The sequence below is a fragment of the Hypomesus nipponensis genome, chromosome 23 (genome assembly GCF_054491055.1).
Source record: "Hypomesus nipponensis isolate SF chromosome 23, ASM5449105v1, whole genome shotgun sequence".
In the NCBI taxonomy this organism is placed as follows: Eukaryota; Metazoa; Chordata; class Actinopteri; order Osmeriformes; family Osmeridae; genus Hypomesus; species Hypomesus nipponensis.
Genome location: NC_140383.1, coordinates 18,303,190 through 18,320,492, shown reverse-complemented (window position 1 = coordinate 18,320,492; position 17,303 = coordinate 18,303,190). Strand labels below are relative to the sequence as shown.

The following is a 17,303-nucleotide window of genomic DNA, read 5'->3' as shown; positions in this document are numbered from 1 at the left end:
AAAACATGAAAAGGCTTCTTCCTCTTTCAAACTTAACTACTTTAGCATACTTTCAACTGGAGACACCATTCAACCTTAAAATGTAGGAAAACAGTCCTCTTTCAGCCAATGTAACTACTAAAGCGCTCACATTTACAGATTTTCAGCTTTGAGCCTTGAAGCGAGAGCAGCCTTTCAAATTCTCTCACTAACTTCAATGGAGAGGTGGGTAAAATTTGAGTCTTGGGTCTCGGAAAATATCCGTATTTTTTGGATTGGACGTACAGTTTTTCGTCTAGGTTAACTTGTTTGAGGTGTGGATTCTAGCTACATTTCTCATAATTGAGCTAGCGCGATGGCTCTCCATAACTAAAAACGGTTCAACTTTTTTTCCACAATCGACCAAATTGGCCAAACAAGGTATGTACATTGAGCTTAAAGTGTACATAATCTAGCTAGATCGTTTTTATTTTAGCAAGTTTTACAGCAATCTGCAAAAATTGAGGCTCGACTGTCATAGCTGACCGTCACAAACAGCCAAACCAGGGCTGGGGTAGTTAAATGTTTGCTGCAGCTGGCATTGATCCTGCGAACAAACACTTCGTAACTGGAAAGTTTTTACTTTTAATTGAACACAGATGGAAAGTAACTTGTCTTTACTCTAAATATCTTCTCAGTTTTCAATTTGAAGTAGTAGATGTACTTATGTAGGAAATCTTCCATTGCATCCTCTCTAGCAACTGGTTTTCTGCTAAATTTTCACATTTTCCTGCAGCTCATCTTTCTGAAACTTTCCCCTTTTTGTTTAGCATTTTCTTCTTCTTTTCTTCTGTTTTCTGACTTCATCTTGCTCCAGGTCCTTTCAAAAATACCTTTCACAGCAGTATCTTCCAACTGCCATTACTTTTTCATTTTTTTCCCCTCTTTTCTGTACTTTTCTGCCTTCATCTTGCTGCAGGTCCTTTCTAACATACATTTCAGACCTTTTGAAATTCCGGCAAATATTCTTTTGCCAAAGTTTCACATTTTTATGCATTGTTTCTCTTCTTTCTGATTTTTTTCACTTTGTTTTGCATTTTTCTTCTCTTTTCTGTAGTTTTATGCCTTCGTCCAGCTCACGCCCCTATTTAAAATACCTTTCGGTCGCTTTGAAGCTTCAGCTTATAACTTTCTAAAAAATTTCAAAATTTTCAGCTTTTTTAGCATGGTCAGCTATCCCCATTCAAGTTTTCAGCATTCTCACTGCTGTTTCGCAGGAACAGCCTTTTCTAGTTATTATTATTATTTATTTTTGCCCCCCTAAAACTTTGTTAATATTTGGACTACACAGTCAAACGTTTAGTCATGGTAGCGATTGAGTTGCTTGTATTGGGATTTACGTTCCGTTGCACGGTTTAAGTAGAAATTACGTTTTTGTGGCGAAAAGCGAAACCAACAGTGGCTAATTTGCTAGACAGTCACTGACACCACTAACGTCACTAACGTCACAAAAATTTGCGTGACTATCTCTAGCAGAACATTAGTTTAGCAGCTCGTTAACTTCTGGGAGATGGCTAGGCTAACTGGTTTACTGCAAGGCAGCTGCAGAAACGCCACAAGCAAAGAGGCCTAGGTATAACTATTTGCTCATTTTACTTTGTGATATGACACACAATTGTAATGTGTAATGTACAATATAAGCTAATATTATTCAGGAAGTACATCTACTTTTGGAAACAGTAGTCTACTATTTCACTGAAGCATTAGCATCATGACATTAGCCTCTGTTGCCCGTGCAACACATACTACAGCGGTCTATGATGCATCTGTTTTCAATCGTTAAAATTAACATTCCTCACAAATACATTTTTGTTGTAGGATTTATTATGACAGTAGATTACAAGTAAACAAATTGTGGGTCAAATTATCATTACCTGTGGTTTCAAACCAGTGTAGCTCACTGCAACGCTGTAGCCTAGTCTAGTACAGTAGCTAACAAAAACATCTCCACAGCTGTTTACAGTACTAGTAGGAAGTCAAACGGCGGCACATGTTCGGCACTACCCTTACTTAAATCAAAACTCTTTCAATAGGTGAAACTATCTGACTAGTGACTACTAACCTGAACTCCATTGCCACAGCTTAAACTTTGTCAATCTATTCATGAATTCATTTCAGCCTAGACCGTACAACGGAAGTAACGTTAAATCGAATTCAACCAACGCAATCGCTACCATGACAGTCTAGTAGTAGCCTACAATTTACCGGGGCAGCTTCTCCACACAGCAGGGCTATATTGCATTTTGCCTTGTTACTGAAAATGATCGCTACCACTGACATGTTTATGAATGAGTGATTTTCCCCTAAATAAATGTCAAGCTTATTTACGTTTTTGGGGGCATATTCTCAGTTAGCCTATGGTACTATTTTAATCGCAATTCCATCTGAGATAGCTACTGCTGGTAACGTCGTTGTTAAAATAAGCTTCAAAAGAGGGTTCTTTATTAATGAATGAAAGCAATAGGAGTAGGCTAAATGACTGAAAATATCACGTGAAGGGAAAAACTTACAATGACGTTTAACCCTTTCTTGCCGGACCATTCAAATATGTACATTAAAATGCCCATGGTTTCCTTCTTAATCTTTGCCGTCCAATCACCGATTTTATTTCTGAAAACAGATACTCATGACAACTTAAGCTCAAAGTACATATAATTGGTTAAGGGGTTACTGGGAGGGGAAAATAAATGTATCGCCAGCAACGGCAGCCATTGTTTTCCGAGGCGGAGCCAGAGCGGAGACCATGGGAGATTGCCTGCAGTGTTAGAATTACAGCTTTGAATTAAAATCGGAGAAGATATTATGACTAAGGACAAGTTTCTTAATAAGATATACTTTTTGCTTACAAAGAATTTGTTTTGGGAGTGACGCAAGTTTTTTCAGGAAATAATTACTTGTCCGGCTTGGCCGTCCGTGACAGGCAGCTCTGACGGTAGTAGCACTGTTTAGCCTCAATTTGAGCTGATTTCTAAAAAACTTGGAAAAACAACAGTAACTAGCTCGATTATGTACACTGTAAGCTAAATGTACATGCCTTGTTTGGCCAATTCGGTCGATTGTGGAAGAAACTCAAACGTTTTTTAGTTATCGAGAGGAGTATCCAGCCATAGCGCTAGCTACTTTTGGGGGAGGATCATTCCGGTTTCCCATAAGTCTCCATTAGTCACTAGAATGGTCATAACTTTTAATCACAATATGATATTTCTAATCTGTCTTCTGTTCTACATTGCCCACAGATTTGTGGATATTCCACCTACTTTTAAGGGGTTAAAAATTAAGTTGTCTGATGAGGTATGGTGGATGGAGAAGTTTGTGTAAAAAATGGCTGCCTGAAATCACCTTGATAAAATATGATTTGCCTTAAGTAAGTTTAGGCCTGCCTCACAGACATCTCCGCCTGGATGACCGAGCACCACCTCCAGCTGAACCTCGCCAAAACAGAACTTCTCATCATCCCGGTTAAACCCTCCATCTCCCACGATCTGTCAATCACCCTGGGATCTGCGACGGTGACCCCTTCATCCTCTGCCAGGAAACTTGGGTTTACCATGGATGACGAGCTCTCCCTCACAGCCCACATTGCTGCAGTCTCCAGGTCGTGTTGATTCACCCCCCAACATCCGGAAGATCAGGAGATACCTGTCTGAGCACTCCACCCAGCTGCTAGTCCAAGCACTGGTCCTCTCCAAGTTGGACTACTGCAACTCGCTGCTCGCTGGTCTCCCAGCATGTGCAACCCGCCCTCTTCAGAGGATTCAGAACGCAGCGGCCCGCCTGGTCTACAATCTACCCATACGCTCCCATGTTACCCCACTCCTCATCTCTCTCCACTGGCTACCCATCAACGCACGTATCACCTGATGGTACCACCGCTCAAGACCGCCCGGTCCCAACACAAGCTCTTCTCCTGCCTGGGCACCCAATGGTGGAACCAGCTCCCCACCTCCATCAGGGACACTGACTGTCTCCCCATCTTCAAGAAAAGGCTCAAGACGCACTTGTTCCAGGAGCACAACGGCACTTAGGAATGCTTGATTGGACCTGATGTTAGTTTCCTCCAGGATCACAATGACTCTTATTGAGAGACTTGTTGCTCTTGTAGGTTAGTTATAAAAAAATAACTCTTGAACTCTTGTACTCGCTGTGAAATATTTTACGGTTGACTGTTCTTCTACAGGTACAGTCTTGCACGTTTTGGGGTTCATGTTGTTTAATTTGTAACTTGTATAACTGCATGCTCTTATGGGTCTTGCCTTGGCACTTGTTTAGTTTTTCACAATGTATGCTTTCATGTTTTGGCTGCTTGCAATGTTTGGGACTACCTCGTTGTTATGATCAGTGACCTATGCTCTTTTGTAAAGCTCTCTCTTGGAAGTCGCTTTGGATAAAGGCAACTGCTAAATGCATACATGTAAATGTACTAAAGGGCTATTGGCAAGTCCCTTTCACAACGCGCGCTTCTGAGATATCTGCTTTCGTAACACCAGACCGATTTCTGCCATACTCGGTCATGGCATTCGGTATGCGTAACGCGTCGGCTACGTTCCAGCGCTTGGTGACCATAGTACTGGCGGATGTTCCAAATTGTACAGCTTACTTGGATGATGTAATGGTGTATTCCGACACTTGGCTGGACCATCTGAATTCTTTAAGAACTGTGTTTGATTGTTTAAAGAAGGCATCATTGACGTTAAACCTCGCCAAATGTGAGTTTGGTAAAGCTAAAGTTACGTAACTGGGTAACGAGGTGGGGTGCGGTGCGTCTTATTGCCGCCAAGTTTGTAGCTATTGCTGCGTTTCCACATCCGACCACCCAACGTGAGCTGCGCAGATTTTTATGAATGGCTGGTTACTACAGGGGGTTTTGCCTTAACTTCTCCACCGTGGTGGCTCCCCTAACCAGTTTGCTCAGTCCGTCTGTTTGGTCCCCTGAATGTCAAACCGCTTTTGAGACTATAAAAGTGTTGCTCTGTAGTTCCCCGGTTCTGTCTGCCCCAGATTTCACAACACCATTCAAGATCGAGGTAGACGCCAGTAGAATGGGTGCTGGTGCTGTATTGCTTCAGGAAGACGCGGAAGGGCTTGATCACCCAGTTGGCTATTTTTCACGTACGTTTGCAGGCTGCCAGTCGCGTTACTCGATTATTACAGTATTTCGAAGTTTATGTTAGGTCTAGTGTATTGCCCGTAGTTGTGTTCACCGACCATAATCCCTTTTTTTTTTTGTGAATGTACAACCACAACCAGTGCCTAATGCGCTGGGTGTTAATGGTGCAGGAGTATAATTTAGTTAGACTTAAGCACAAGAAAGGGTCCAAGAACGTATTGGAAGATACATTGTCTTGTGTTTAGTAAAGACCGCATAACAAATGCATGATTGTTTTTTTTTGTGTTTCTTCTCTGCATTCTTATCGTAGCTTGAAGGAAGAAAATAAAATTGTCTCATATTGTTGTGTTTGTAATTGTCTAAAACAAACACAACCCCCCCCCCCCCCCAGGAGTTAAAGGTATAGGTACAGGTGAAGGGAAGAATAGGTTCTGTTTTTGTTTCTTTGATTGGACCGTTTGCCCAGTCCCCCTCCTACTGTTTCCTCTTGGATAATTTTGTGTTAGTAAAAACATCCCGAAAAGGGTTAACTGCTGCCTGGTGTCGTGGTGTTGTTCTTAGTGGTTCTTATGCATCTACATCTCTGCACGTCAGGTTCTACCTCAGTGCACGGGTAGGCACGGGAAGTTGCGTCTCCTTCTGCATGCAAGCTCATCGGCTCAGTCGGAGGAGCATAACAATTAGCATAAAACAAATAATGCCAATAACAATGTAATTACAGTTTTTTGACTATGGGTTAAATCAAAGCAATAATGGTAAAAAAAATAAAAATAAAATGAAATTAATTAACAGGCAAACATCCCTTTAAAATCGCTTTAAAATCTTACCAACTCTACCATAATCATTGTAAATCAGAGAGAAAGCAAGAGGTGAGCAAGGAGTAGGACAGTAGGACAAGGGAAACTGAGGAGGAAGGTCTCAGGAGATGAAGAATACACAGGACAATACATTACAATTCCCTTTGTACACAAGACTAACCAATCAGACCAAATCTTTACACAATGGGGTGTGAGAGCCATCAAGTAGAGTCCCTCCACAAACTCCAGACTTTAGCATATAAGAGTTGGGGGAAGGTTGACACCAATGTTCCTCTAAAGGCCAAAATATGCTTCTGAGTCTCCAATTACGTTTATTTATAAGACGTCATCGAGTGTTTATTTACCTAGGTTACCGAGAAGTCGGAGGAAATTTACAAATTAACCGTTTCATCAATAAAATACACACATTTTCAGCAACTACACTGCCCATTTCTCATCACATTTTAATTCAGATTCTGATTTACATGTACTGTTTAACTGAAATATGAATTGTAAAAACTTACAAAGGCGGTCAAAGGATTCTGTTCGTCCTGTTTATCACGGCAACCCCCCTTGCCCCCGACGCAAGCGGTTCTTTTAAAACTGACCAATCACAGCCAAGGGGGTCTCCGTAGCTCTCCGTAGCTCTCCGTAGCTCTCCGTAGCTCTCCGAAATTACAAAAGATAGTTAGAAAATTCAGGAGGTGTACGTCAAGCTCTCCGAGGCTCTCCGAGGGCTGACGGAGAGCTCGTAGAGGCGTTCCATGTGGCGTATTTCAAAAAGCGCATAAGCATCTATCGGCCTTAAGCTGCGTGCATTCGCGGCCAGCACAAAAGTTGAAGGACCCGCGCACTATATTTTTCAGACTGCGCACAAAATAAAATCAGTATTTTTAAAATTATTATTTTAGAAAAACAAGTCATGTTCAGTTGATCGGCCAAATGCGGCGAAGCCCACTTAATACGTTTCAATGTCACTCTACTCAGACAATTACAATAATAATTTTACATTTGAACATTCTATCTAAAGTCTATTTCGGGCTCAGCTCGAGCTTTGACTATACGTTACCTTTACAGGCGCCCCCCAAAAAGGTCAATTTTACATTTAAACATGAATGGCTTGATGAAATCGTTCAAACGGATATTAATGTTGTTTATACAAGGGCATAACCATGGTTTAGACATTGGGGGGGTCCAAATGAATACCCTTCCACATATTTTTTTGTTTGTTTGTTACGTGCATTGCCTACAATTTACATATGAAAATGAGCACATTTAGAACATAGTTTCGAGGACTACATTGACCATTTGAATTCACATCTAAAGGAATAGTGACATTTCTCAGAGACAGTCTGTCGGCGCCGCCGGTGTCGCATAAAGTCGAACACACGTTATATCACCCAACCATGTTTTTTCTATATGGCACAGGCCGTTCTATATAGCCTGCTGATTGGTTGCAGCACAGGTCACAAATTGGTCACAGTACTGAGGTTTGCACTCAGACAGATTTATATTTGCTCGGTGCGGGAAAACAGAGGGAACATTGGTTGACACCCACCCTTACAATGGCATCACAATCACTTCCAACTATTTACCATCATGAAGCATGCATTGCTCTTAATGACGCAAAGATGTTTCAGAGTGAACCTGTCAAATATACTGTGATCTTTTCTATTTTTCCTATGCTTTCGTTTTGAAATTTAAAGTACAGCCTTGTATAAGCTATTTCAAAATTCCTTAATAAAGATTTGGGTCTGGGTAAAAACCAAATGAAGGCCTGGATTGTTTCCCCTAATAACTCCACTGATGTGCTGTACAGTTGACACTGTTGTCCTTGCCTAGAAGCATCTTAGCAATGGTAGTAATCCATACATCTATAAACTTAATCTGTGTCTATGACAATATATTTGACAACATTTCAACTGGTGGAACATAGCTTCAACCTTAGTTTGCTCTTACCGGGCCGATACTGATAAAATTGGTGAAGCGGTCGTCTGCCTGGATATGGTCGTACAGCTCTTTGACTGCTCTGCCTCGCAGTACAGTGCTGTGATGGGCCTCATATACATTCATAACCACTAGTGAGGATCAAAAAGTATAAGGTTCAGAGTGAGATTTTGTAAATTGTTGTTGTGGATGTTCCATGGAGCTCCATCTCTACACCAGTGACAGTGCTGATTACTTACTGTAAGCCACTGTGAGCAGTGTACTGTATGGTGTGTACATGTCACAAGTTGCTACATTGTTCCTCTGAGCAATCCAGTTGATTGTGGCATAGTCTTGAACATAGAGTTCCTGTAGAATAGAGGGAGAAGTTAAACATGCACAATTATTTTTAAGGTTTGTGATCCTAGTTGGCTTATATCTACACCATAACACAAGGAATCTCTGTCTGTGTGTCTGTATGAGTTTTTAGTGGAACAATTAGCTCGAGAACCAGCACTGTGCAAAGTTGTAATTTTGAAGGTGTTCATCTCAAGACCCAAGGACGTGCGGGGCCACAGATGACATTGTTTGAATGAGTGCTTTGCATTTACGAAAAATAAAAATGCTTAAAAGGTTACATGTTGCATGATGGGTATTAAAGTTAAGGAAAACACTGATTGGAATAGAGCCATGTATTCCAGGTTAAACTGGCTTTTGTGCCACATCTTCTATTCTATGTTACAGGTAGGTAAATATGGCTTCAGTAGATATGCCTAAAATTGAGTGTTCATTCTATATTTTACAAGGTTAACATGTTGTTTATTATAAGTGAACATGCAGTTTATTTGAGGTGAGCAAGCCATTTATTAGAGATAGAGGCCATCTTGCTGATGTTAGAATGAACTTGTGTAGTGTGGGTGAATGAATTATCCCAACAAAGTTCACTGATCTATACTGAAAGAAGAATGCACTTTTATTAACTTGGAGCTGGCACTGTGGATACCAGTGGAGGTTGGTCCATAGAGGCAGGGGAGGTTACTCCTCAATTTTTTTAGATTTTCTTTTGTTGACAAAATTGAAAAATGCAAAAGGAAATGAAATAAACCATTGCCAAATCTTAGTATAATTTCAAATTTCTCTCTTTGGAAAAAATCCATTAAAGAAATTCTGATTCAACCTGTAGGCAGAGGGGAAACGGTTAGGGGCTACGGTTGTGAAGGAAGGGGGTAGAGTAGGACGGGCTTCTGTTGTCCTCTGCGGGATCTCATATCAATTTAATGCAATAATTAATGCATGTTAATCTGTTATTGGCCAAAACACGTCAAATGATGCTCCAAGTCCTCCCTTTCCAATCAACAACCAGAATACAACATTAACATTGCGTTTCTCCAATAATTATTTTCAAATTTCATCTTGAATTCTCAACCACTGTAGCTACTGTACCATGAGAGTGGTGAGCTGGTGGTAAAGTGATAGGGATAGCAATAACTACAGCAATGGCAATAGATAAAGTACCATATAAGAAAAGATAAATGCAAATTGCAAACCTCTTAGATTTCAGATTCAAAGTTACGTTTCCCTTTTTGGATCGAGAAGTAGCTAGTTAGAGTTAGCTTGTGGTGGCATGCCTGAAATAACGTTACGCTTGGAACACACTGCCTGTGAAGCGCCGCGATCGGCTGCCGCACTGAAACAATTGTTTCGGCAGCTGGTCAAATTTTTTCGTGTGACGCTTGTCATCATCATTGTATGTCATCACGATCATCAGTAATTCCAGAAATCTCTGTGTTTGTGTGTCACAAACATCTTCATCATCGACTGCATCGTACAATGCTAATAAATATCTATGTTCCTGAAAACTGCCAATGGTTGACATGATCTTAAATGCATCTTTTATTTCAGTAGCCTGACCTCTCTCAAATTCAGGAAGATTTTAGGAATTATGACAACATACCATGCTCCCAACCCAGCTCCTTAGCTTGAAGCAAAGGCCCAGCTTGACCTTGGTGGTATTCCGTTTTGGCACCCGGCTCATTCTTGTAATTGTATTGATTTATTGAATAAAATTACAAACTATTCCAAACTGGGTTATTTAGCTTATATAATTTAGATAAGACATTATAATTCAAAAGGCTATATTAATGACAACCTTGATGCAATACATTAGTTATTAGTTTTATTCCCCTCCAGCTATGCTTTTGTTTTCCTAGAGCTTGCATGTTCACGACTGGTTCTTAGTGTTGCAAAGTTTGATGTGTACAGGTGGTTGTGAGCGTGCATGAGCCTTGGAGCCAGGAGCACGGCAAGCTACTCTAATGCGCAAGACCGGACGAGCCAGAAGTTCTGTTACTCCGTTTTGCAAGCTTCAATGCACCACTGAGCAGTGGCCATTATTTTGGCTATGTGTTTCTATAAGAGCGCTATATACAAAATGGCCCCATGTGGAAACCAAATGCCCCCAGCCTCCATCCAATTTATTCTGGAGCCTAGCCTGTCTTTGATGCTTGGTCTACTTACATTTACATTTAGTCATTTAGCAGACGCTCTTATCCAGAGCGACTTACAGTTAGTACAGGGACATTCCCCCGAGGCAAGTAGGGTGAAGTGCCTTGCCCAAGGACACAACGTCATTTGGCTCAGCCGGGAATCAAACTGGCGACCCTCAGATTACTAGCCCGATTCCCCACCGCTCAGCAACCTGACTCCCTACTTAATGGTCTATGCAACATACCCAAAAGAGTAATCATGTTGCTTCTATGTGTACTAATACAAGTACTGCACCTGTTGGAGGCTTAGCACCAGGGGATCCTCTTTAGCTGTCAGCCTGACAGCGTAGCAATAGCTCATGGGCAGATACACTTGACGGCAGTGGCACCACAGAGTGGCTGGGTGCGCCGGCATCCAGCTAGGAAACAACCTGAAGTGTTAATAAAGTGTTAAAAACACAAAAATGTCAATGGGCTGGAATTTGTCTGAAGTCAAATGAATGTATGAAACAACAAGAGACAACTTTAGTTGTTCAGCATTGTAAATACCCCATTTCCAGAAAAGTTGATATATTTTGTAAAATGCAATAAACAAAAGATCTGTGACATGCCAATTCTCTTGTACCTTTATTTAACTGACAAAAGTACAAAGAAAAAATTTACTGTTTTCACTGATTAATAGAATTGTATTTTGTTAATATAAACACATTTAGAATTTAAAACACAAAAATGTATTAGTTTTGCAAGTGTACTGGCATGGACTGTGATGCTACTGCAGGCGGCGTTTCAACAAGTCACACGAGCCTGAGGCACAGGTCCTCTTCAAGAGCATCACTACATCAAGACCTCTCGAGCTAGTGTGCACAGACTTCTGTTGTGCTGAGGATTCCTCCAACAAGTCAGTGGATGCCCAAATGTATCCCTGCTCCAACTAGTCTTTGAAAGTAATAGAGCAGCAGCTCTGGAACAATTAATTTTGCATCCATGGGTTTCCCGAAAATGTACACTGACCAAGGTGCCAACTTTAAAAGCAACTGGATTCATTGAGCTACAATCAAAGTATCCACTTTATTTTGTTGTTCTGTTAACTAGCCAGCATTTAATCCATAAACGAAACCCTTTGAAAGCAGCTGATTCAATGTTATGCTTGCCTACTGAAATAAATCCTCAACTTTAAATATTGTCTAGTTTTGTGCACCGACTTCAATAATATTGTTCCTGTCGGATGCCTGTTTTCTATGGAAGTAAATCAGTGACAATGTTTTGAATATTAAAAGGCATTGAATACTTAATATTGAAATGTAAACACCAAATTCACATATGAATACATATATCAATGTAAAAAAAAAAATGTAATGCTCGGAAATTCAGGTTTCTAAAAAACAAGACAAAAAAATGTGATTAAAAAAAAAAAGTTCGAATTTGATAGACAAAATTATTTTTGGGCTGATTTGCTTCCTCCGTTGGATTATAAAAAGGACATCTCAAGATAATTGTGGGAAACTCGCTGCCCTTAAAACCCTTTTTAATATGCGGATACCAGTGGAGAAAATTTGCCATCAACTTCAGGGGGGATAATTCATTACATTATCTCAAAAGCAAATCCTGAGGGGGCCACCAAAATTACTACTGTAACACATAGCCTACATTGTAATACGTTAAATGTATATTGAAGAACCATAATTAATACTTCAGGATAATTGATAGTAACTGAAGGGTTGTCTCAATTGAAAATCAAAGTAAACAGATTATTTGCATTTGTTTTTGAGAATATGCAACAACAAAACAATTGACCATGTTGGCGCAGCTGTGACTGAAGTCACTTCAGTCAGCTGCGCCAATGCGCCACGTTATTTATCTCTCTCGCTAATGGATTGCCCTCTTTCAGGATCTCACGAGTGCTTATGCAATCACAGGATGCATACATGTCAAGTTCAGCGTAAGACCTTCTAGCTGGCCTTGGTGTCGCAGACTCTAGATCTGATTGGCTATCGCAACTGACTGTCTCCGTTCAGTTACAGATATAAACTCTACCATAATATAAAACACTATATATATATATTTATTTTATGTATGTCAGTGTATGTATTGAATGACATTAAGATGGGGGGGAAATTATGAAGAAAAAATATATAACCACAACATTTAACACAAATTGTATTTACATATTTACAGGAAAAAAAATACGAATTTAATTTACTTTTCTAGTATATTTAGGCCAGCAGAAAAGGCGTGCTGGCCCTGACAGCCCACCACTGAGTTTTAGTAGTGTTTCTTATCAGTCAAGTAAGAATGCAGGTGTACAGTATTTACAACCAGCAATACCAAGAAAGGCCAGTATGTACTGTTCACTGTATGGGTGCAGTTTATGTAATTACAATGGGCATGGTGCAGTCTCATCTAAAATAATCTCCATTGAACCATTATAAAGTCGGGCTCAGAATTTAATTACCCTTTTTATTTTACTTTTTCTGATACATTTATGTTGTCATAAGATATGTACCACTACAATAGCTTTACAAGAACAAAAATCTCTAAATAAGCACAGTTCTAAAAGCAAAAGAATTACTTCAAAGAATAAGCTAAATCAATCAACCCAAAAATCCTTCAAAGACTTATTTGTTGTTCAGTCAGTGTCAACTCTTCAAACAACGGCTATGGACAAGTATGTCACACAAAGTATGCAATAAAAAAAAAATATATATATATATAAAACTAGAGAGGGTACAATTTCTGGTGAAATTGTAGGGTGTGCTTGATTGCGTCAGTTGCAGGTGGGTCCGTTTTCCCTTCTCGTGATATTTTCAAGCATTTAGCCGACTCATATTGCATAATTTATTAAGAACACCCTTTGAAACAAGCTACTGCAACAACATTGTCACTGGCAGTATTTCAGATTGAATTGCGATTCAAACAGTACCGTCTGCTAACTGAAAATAAGCCCCCCAAAATGTTAATAAGTTTGATATAAATTTAGGGGACATGGCTTATTCAAAAGCAGTTTGCTAAAGGCAAGCTAGCTGCTGTTGCTAGCCAAACTTCACTGATTGTTTGAAAGCGCCGGAAATGAGAACGTTTCTTTTGACATAATAGTAGCTGTGGCATTGAAGACAGTACTGTAGCCTACTACACACTGCCAGTGGGCAAGCCGAGTCTGTGACTCTGAGGCTAACGTCAAAACAAGACGCGGTCTCACTCAAATTCCAAGTTTTACACAAATCACAAAAATATGCTGACCCGCTGGCTGTTTTTGCAATCGCCATATCTTTAAAACACTGCTCTCCATTTGGATGTAGAATTGACCCTGGTACGAAATCAAGAAAATACTCATCAGACGCAGATCGACAACAGCTGCCGCAATCGTCCATGGAGGCTGAAGGGGCTCTCACTTAGCAAACAAATCAAAGTTTTTACAGCAACCTAGATTAAAATCTCACCACCTGGCATATTCACAATAGTCATATTGTCATAACATTTCCCTCTTTCTGGTTTTTCTTGTAAAATTTAACTACTACGACGCTTTCTAGCATGGCTGCCGCCCGAAAGACTAGGAAGTCTCATGGGCGACACGCACTCGTTCAATTTACAAAGACTTTCACCACCTAAAAAAAAAATCTGAGATTGCAGTTCCACTCGAAATCGCTTTCTCAACAAAGTCCAATGGTTGGGAATTTTTGGGGGTGGTATTTTTCATTCATAATCCAAGCTCCAACTTGCGTGCTAGAACGTCTCTATCACCTTGTATCCATACGTCGTTGCTAACGTGTGCTGACGTAGTGACATAGGTTATTGAGTACCCTTTGTTGACAGAATGCACTTTTTGCCACAAAAATGTTGTAACCTCCTAAACTGTGCAACGGAACGTAAATCCGAATAGAAGCAACGCAATTGTGACCAAGACAAACCTTTTGACATCGACGTTGTCTATGTAGTCCAAATATTGACTGAGCCTTAGGGGCGCGAAAATAAACAATAATAATAAATATATATGTGAGATAACAATGGTGTGTGGCTTCGGCGAACGTTCGAAAGAAACGTTCTCATTTCCGGCGCTTTCAAGCAATCAGTGAAGTTTGGCTAGCAACAGTGTACTGTCATGTAATAAAAATGGAAAACTAATAAACAAAATAACAAATCATACTATACACACTACCAAACTAATGAACGAAAGAACCGAACATATGTTTGCGGTTTCAATGGATCCAACAAATTGCTGGCAGATATTTTCCCTCGAGTCTGTCCAGCCTGTCCTTATGTAAGTTACAGACAACAGTGCCGTTTAGTCTCTCTTGACCAATGTTAGCCCATAGCCAAATCTTCAACCTGCGGAGTGCACTGAAACTCCTCTCAGCCTCACAAGAGGACACTGGCACCACAAAAAAATTCTGATCAGCACCTCAACTTGGTTAAACAACCCCGCACCTCCACTGGAAGCCTCCTGAGGACCTCTGCTGCCTCTCCACTGCTGCTACAGGGGTATTTGTTGCAAAAGAGAGGGAACTGCACTGAAAGAGAATCCATGTTCAGCTCAGGGTACTGTCCTGCAGTGGCGGCTGCTGATCTTTCAAAGGGGGAAGCTCATTTTTGGCCTAAATCCTAAAAACGTTCAATTTATTTGGCTAGTTCACTGGCTAGTTCACTGGCTAGTTCACCTCTACGACACTAGCCTAACCTTTTGAATTAATTAATGAATGAATGAACGAACGATCTAACAAAACAATATTAATCTCGTAGGAGGAAATGTGGAAATTAGGTTAAACTGAAACAAGGAACGTGGTGTATTATTGTATGAAATGAATGATGAAAATTGGTTAGCAATTTCACCATACAAACACCAGGAAATAGGTTGATGCAGTTTGTCTTTCAACTACAGTTGCAAAACCCACGATGGGACTGAGCTTGAATAGCTTTGATGACATTTTATAGTACAAAATTACTGTCAATCAAAAGGTGAAGCAGTCTTTTCGACAGACCATCCAATCATCACGCGGAAGCCCAGCATTCAGGCCAGCCCACTCTTCCATTCACCCCCAGAGATGCTGAGCGTCCAGGGCGGGACATAATCGCAGCATTTATCCAATGACTGTATAGTTTCGAAGCAATGAAGAAAACTGTTCAGAGCAGCCCCATTGAAGTCCATGGAAGCTGAGCTTCAACAGGGAAATTTACTGTGGCACTACAGGAATTTATGAGAAGGAAATCAGTCAGTCGACCTGCTAATATATGTAGCTGATTCTGAACGAACCCGTCTTCGATATGAACGTGTTCTAACACATTTAAAATGTTAACACAATAGTAAATATTTAACCAACATTTTTTGAGCTTCCCTTGCAGTCTAAAAGAACTTGCACTGCTGTCCTGGTCAAAACGGCTGCCAAACTGAACCTCCACACCATCCAACACTTCCGAAAAATTCTGCCCTATATTGATCCACTGCTTTCCCAGCAAATCGTCTTGAGTTTGTCTCAATGGATTCAATTGATTGATTACAATTAATCAACGTTGTTGCTTTCTCATACAGTGCAAGGTATCTTTCTTCATTTCTCTTAGAGATGTCTGCACACACTCGACTGCAGCGTGCATACCAGAGACAGTCTGGGTTTTCTTCTGCAGTGAAATGTTAAGGCATTCAAGCTCTCCAAAAACAACAAAAGCAAGTCTGAGGCCCAAAACAGTCTTGCCTTTGCTGAAGTGCTCAAATAAGCCACTGGCAGTTGATGCAGTCTTTTTGCAGTTTTTGCCATCTCCTCTAGGCTTCTTAGTACCCGCTAATACTTCCCAAGCACAGCTTTAATTGCAGTATTCCGCACAGTCCACCTTGTTGGACATAGGGGTTTCAGGGTGGTCCGATGTGTAATTCAGGATCAGAATCGTGTTTAATCGCCAAGTAAGTGGTCACAAACTAGGAATTTACTTTGGTGTGCAGGTGCATACAGTGAACATTTAAACATAATGAACAAAATAAAATATAGAAAATGTACGACAAAATAAAATACTAGGGCTATTCCAACACGCACCAGGGTGAACTTCAACAACGACAAGCCCTGGTTCTCAGCAGAGCTCAGAAGGTTGAGGTCAGAGAAGGAGGGAGCATTTAGGAGTGGGGATAGAGACAGATTCAAGGAGTCGAAGAGTTTTCAGGTTTAGCAAAGCGGTCAGAGAGGCTAAAAGACTGTACTCAGAGAGACTGAAGCACCAGTTCTCTGCTTACGACTCTGCTTCTGTCTGGAGAGGCCTCAGGCAGATCACCAACTACAAGCCCAAAGCCCCCCACAGACAGGAAATCTGTGATCCACCTGCAGGTGGAGTTGGGCACGTTCAGCTGAGCGAGCTTGTCCTGAAGCAGGGCGGGAATGATGGTGTTGAAGGCAGAGCTGATGTCCACAAACAGGATCCTGGCGTAGACTGCTGGGGAGTCCACGTGCTGTAGGGTGAAGTGGAGGGCCATGTTAACTGCGTCGTCCACAGACCTGTTGGCTCTGTAGGCAAACTGCAGGTGGTCCAGGAGAGGGTCTGTGATGGCTTTGAGATGTGCCAGCACCAGGCGCTCAAAAGACTTCATTACCACAGAGGTCAGGGCGATGGGTCTGTAGTCATTATGTCCTGTTGGCCTTGGCTTTTTGGGCACAGGGATGACGGTGGAGGACTTGAAACAGGCTGGCACGTGGCATGTCCCCAGGGAGGTGTTGAAGATGTTGGTGAACATCGGAGACAACTGGTCAGCGCACTGCTTGAGGGCGGCAGGAGACAGAGAATCCGGACCAGCTGCTTTGTGGGGGTTCTGCCTCTTGACCAGTCTGTTCAAAAGGGGTGGTGGGGGGGTGGGTGGGAGTCCACTTGGGTGGGAAGGGGTAGTTCAGGACAGTCCCATTGTCTTTCAAATCTGCAGTAGAACTCATTCAAGTCGTTGGCCAGGCGGGAGTCATTACTGGTGTGGGGGGCTCTGGGCTAGTAGTTGGTGATCTGCCT

General features: G+C 41.2%; 1 protein-coding gene across 6 annotated transcripts in view; it reads right to left on the bottom strand.

The window, feature by feature from the left end:
• The window catches only part of lss (lanosterol synthase (2,3-oxidosqualene-lanosterol cyclase)), a 139,135-nt gene that overhangs the window by 50,244 nt on the left and 71,588 nt on the right, over positions 1–17,303 (bottom strand). For all 6 annotated transcript variants that reach the window (XR_014741562.1, XR_014741561.1, XM_084688225.1 and 3 more), the window contains 3 exons: positions 10,630–10,765; positions 8,109–8,217; positions 7,882–8,000 (listed from right to left, as the gene is read on the bottom strand). Coding sequence is in view for 4 of the 6 variants with exons in the window: in XM_084688225.1 (XP_084544351.1) it covers positions 7,882–8,000; positions 8,109–8,217; positions 10,630–10,765 (364 nt within the window). In the remaining 2 variants the exon portion in view is untranslated. The remainder of the gene's footprint in view (positions 1–7,881; positions 8,001–8,108; positions 8,218–10,629; positions 10,766–17,303) is intronic.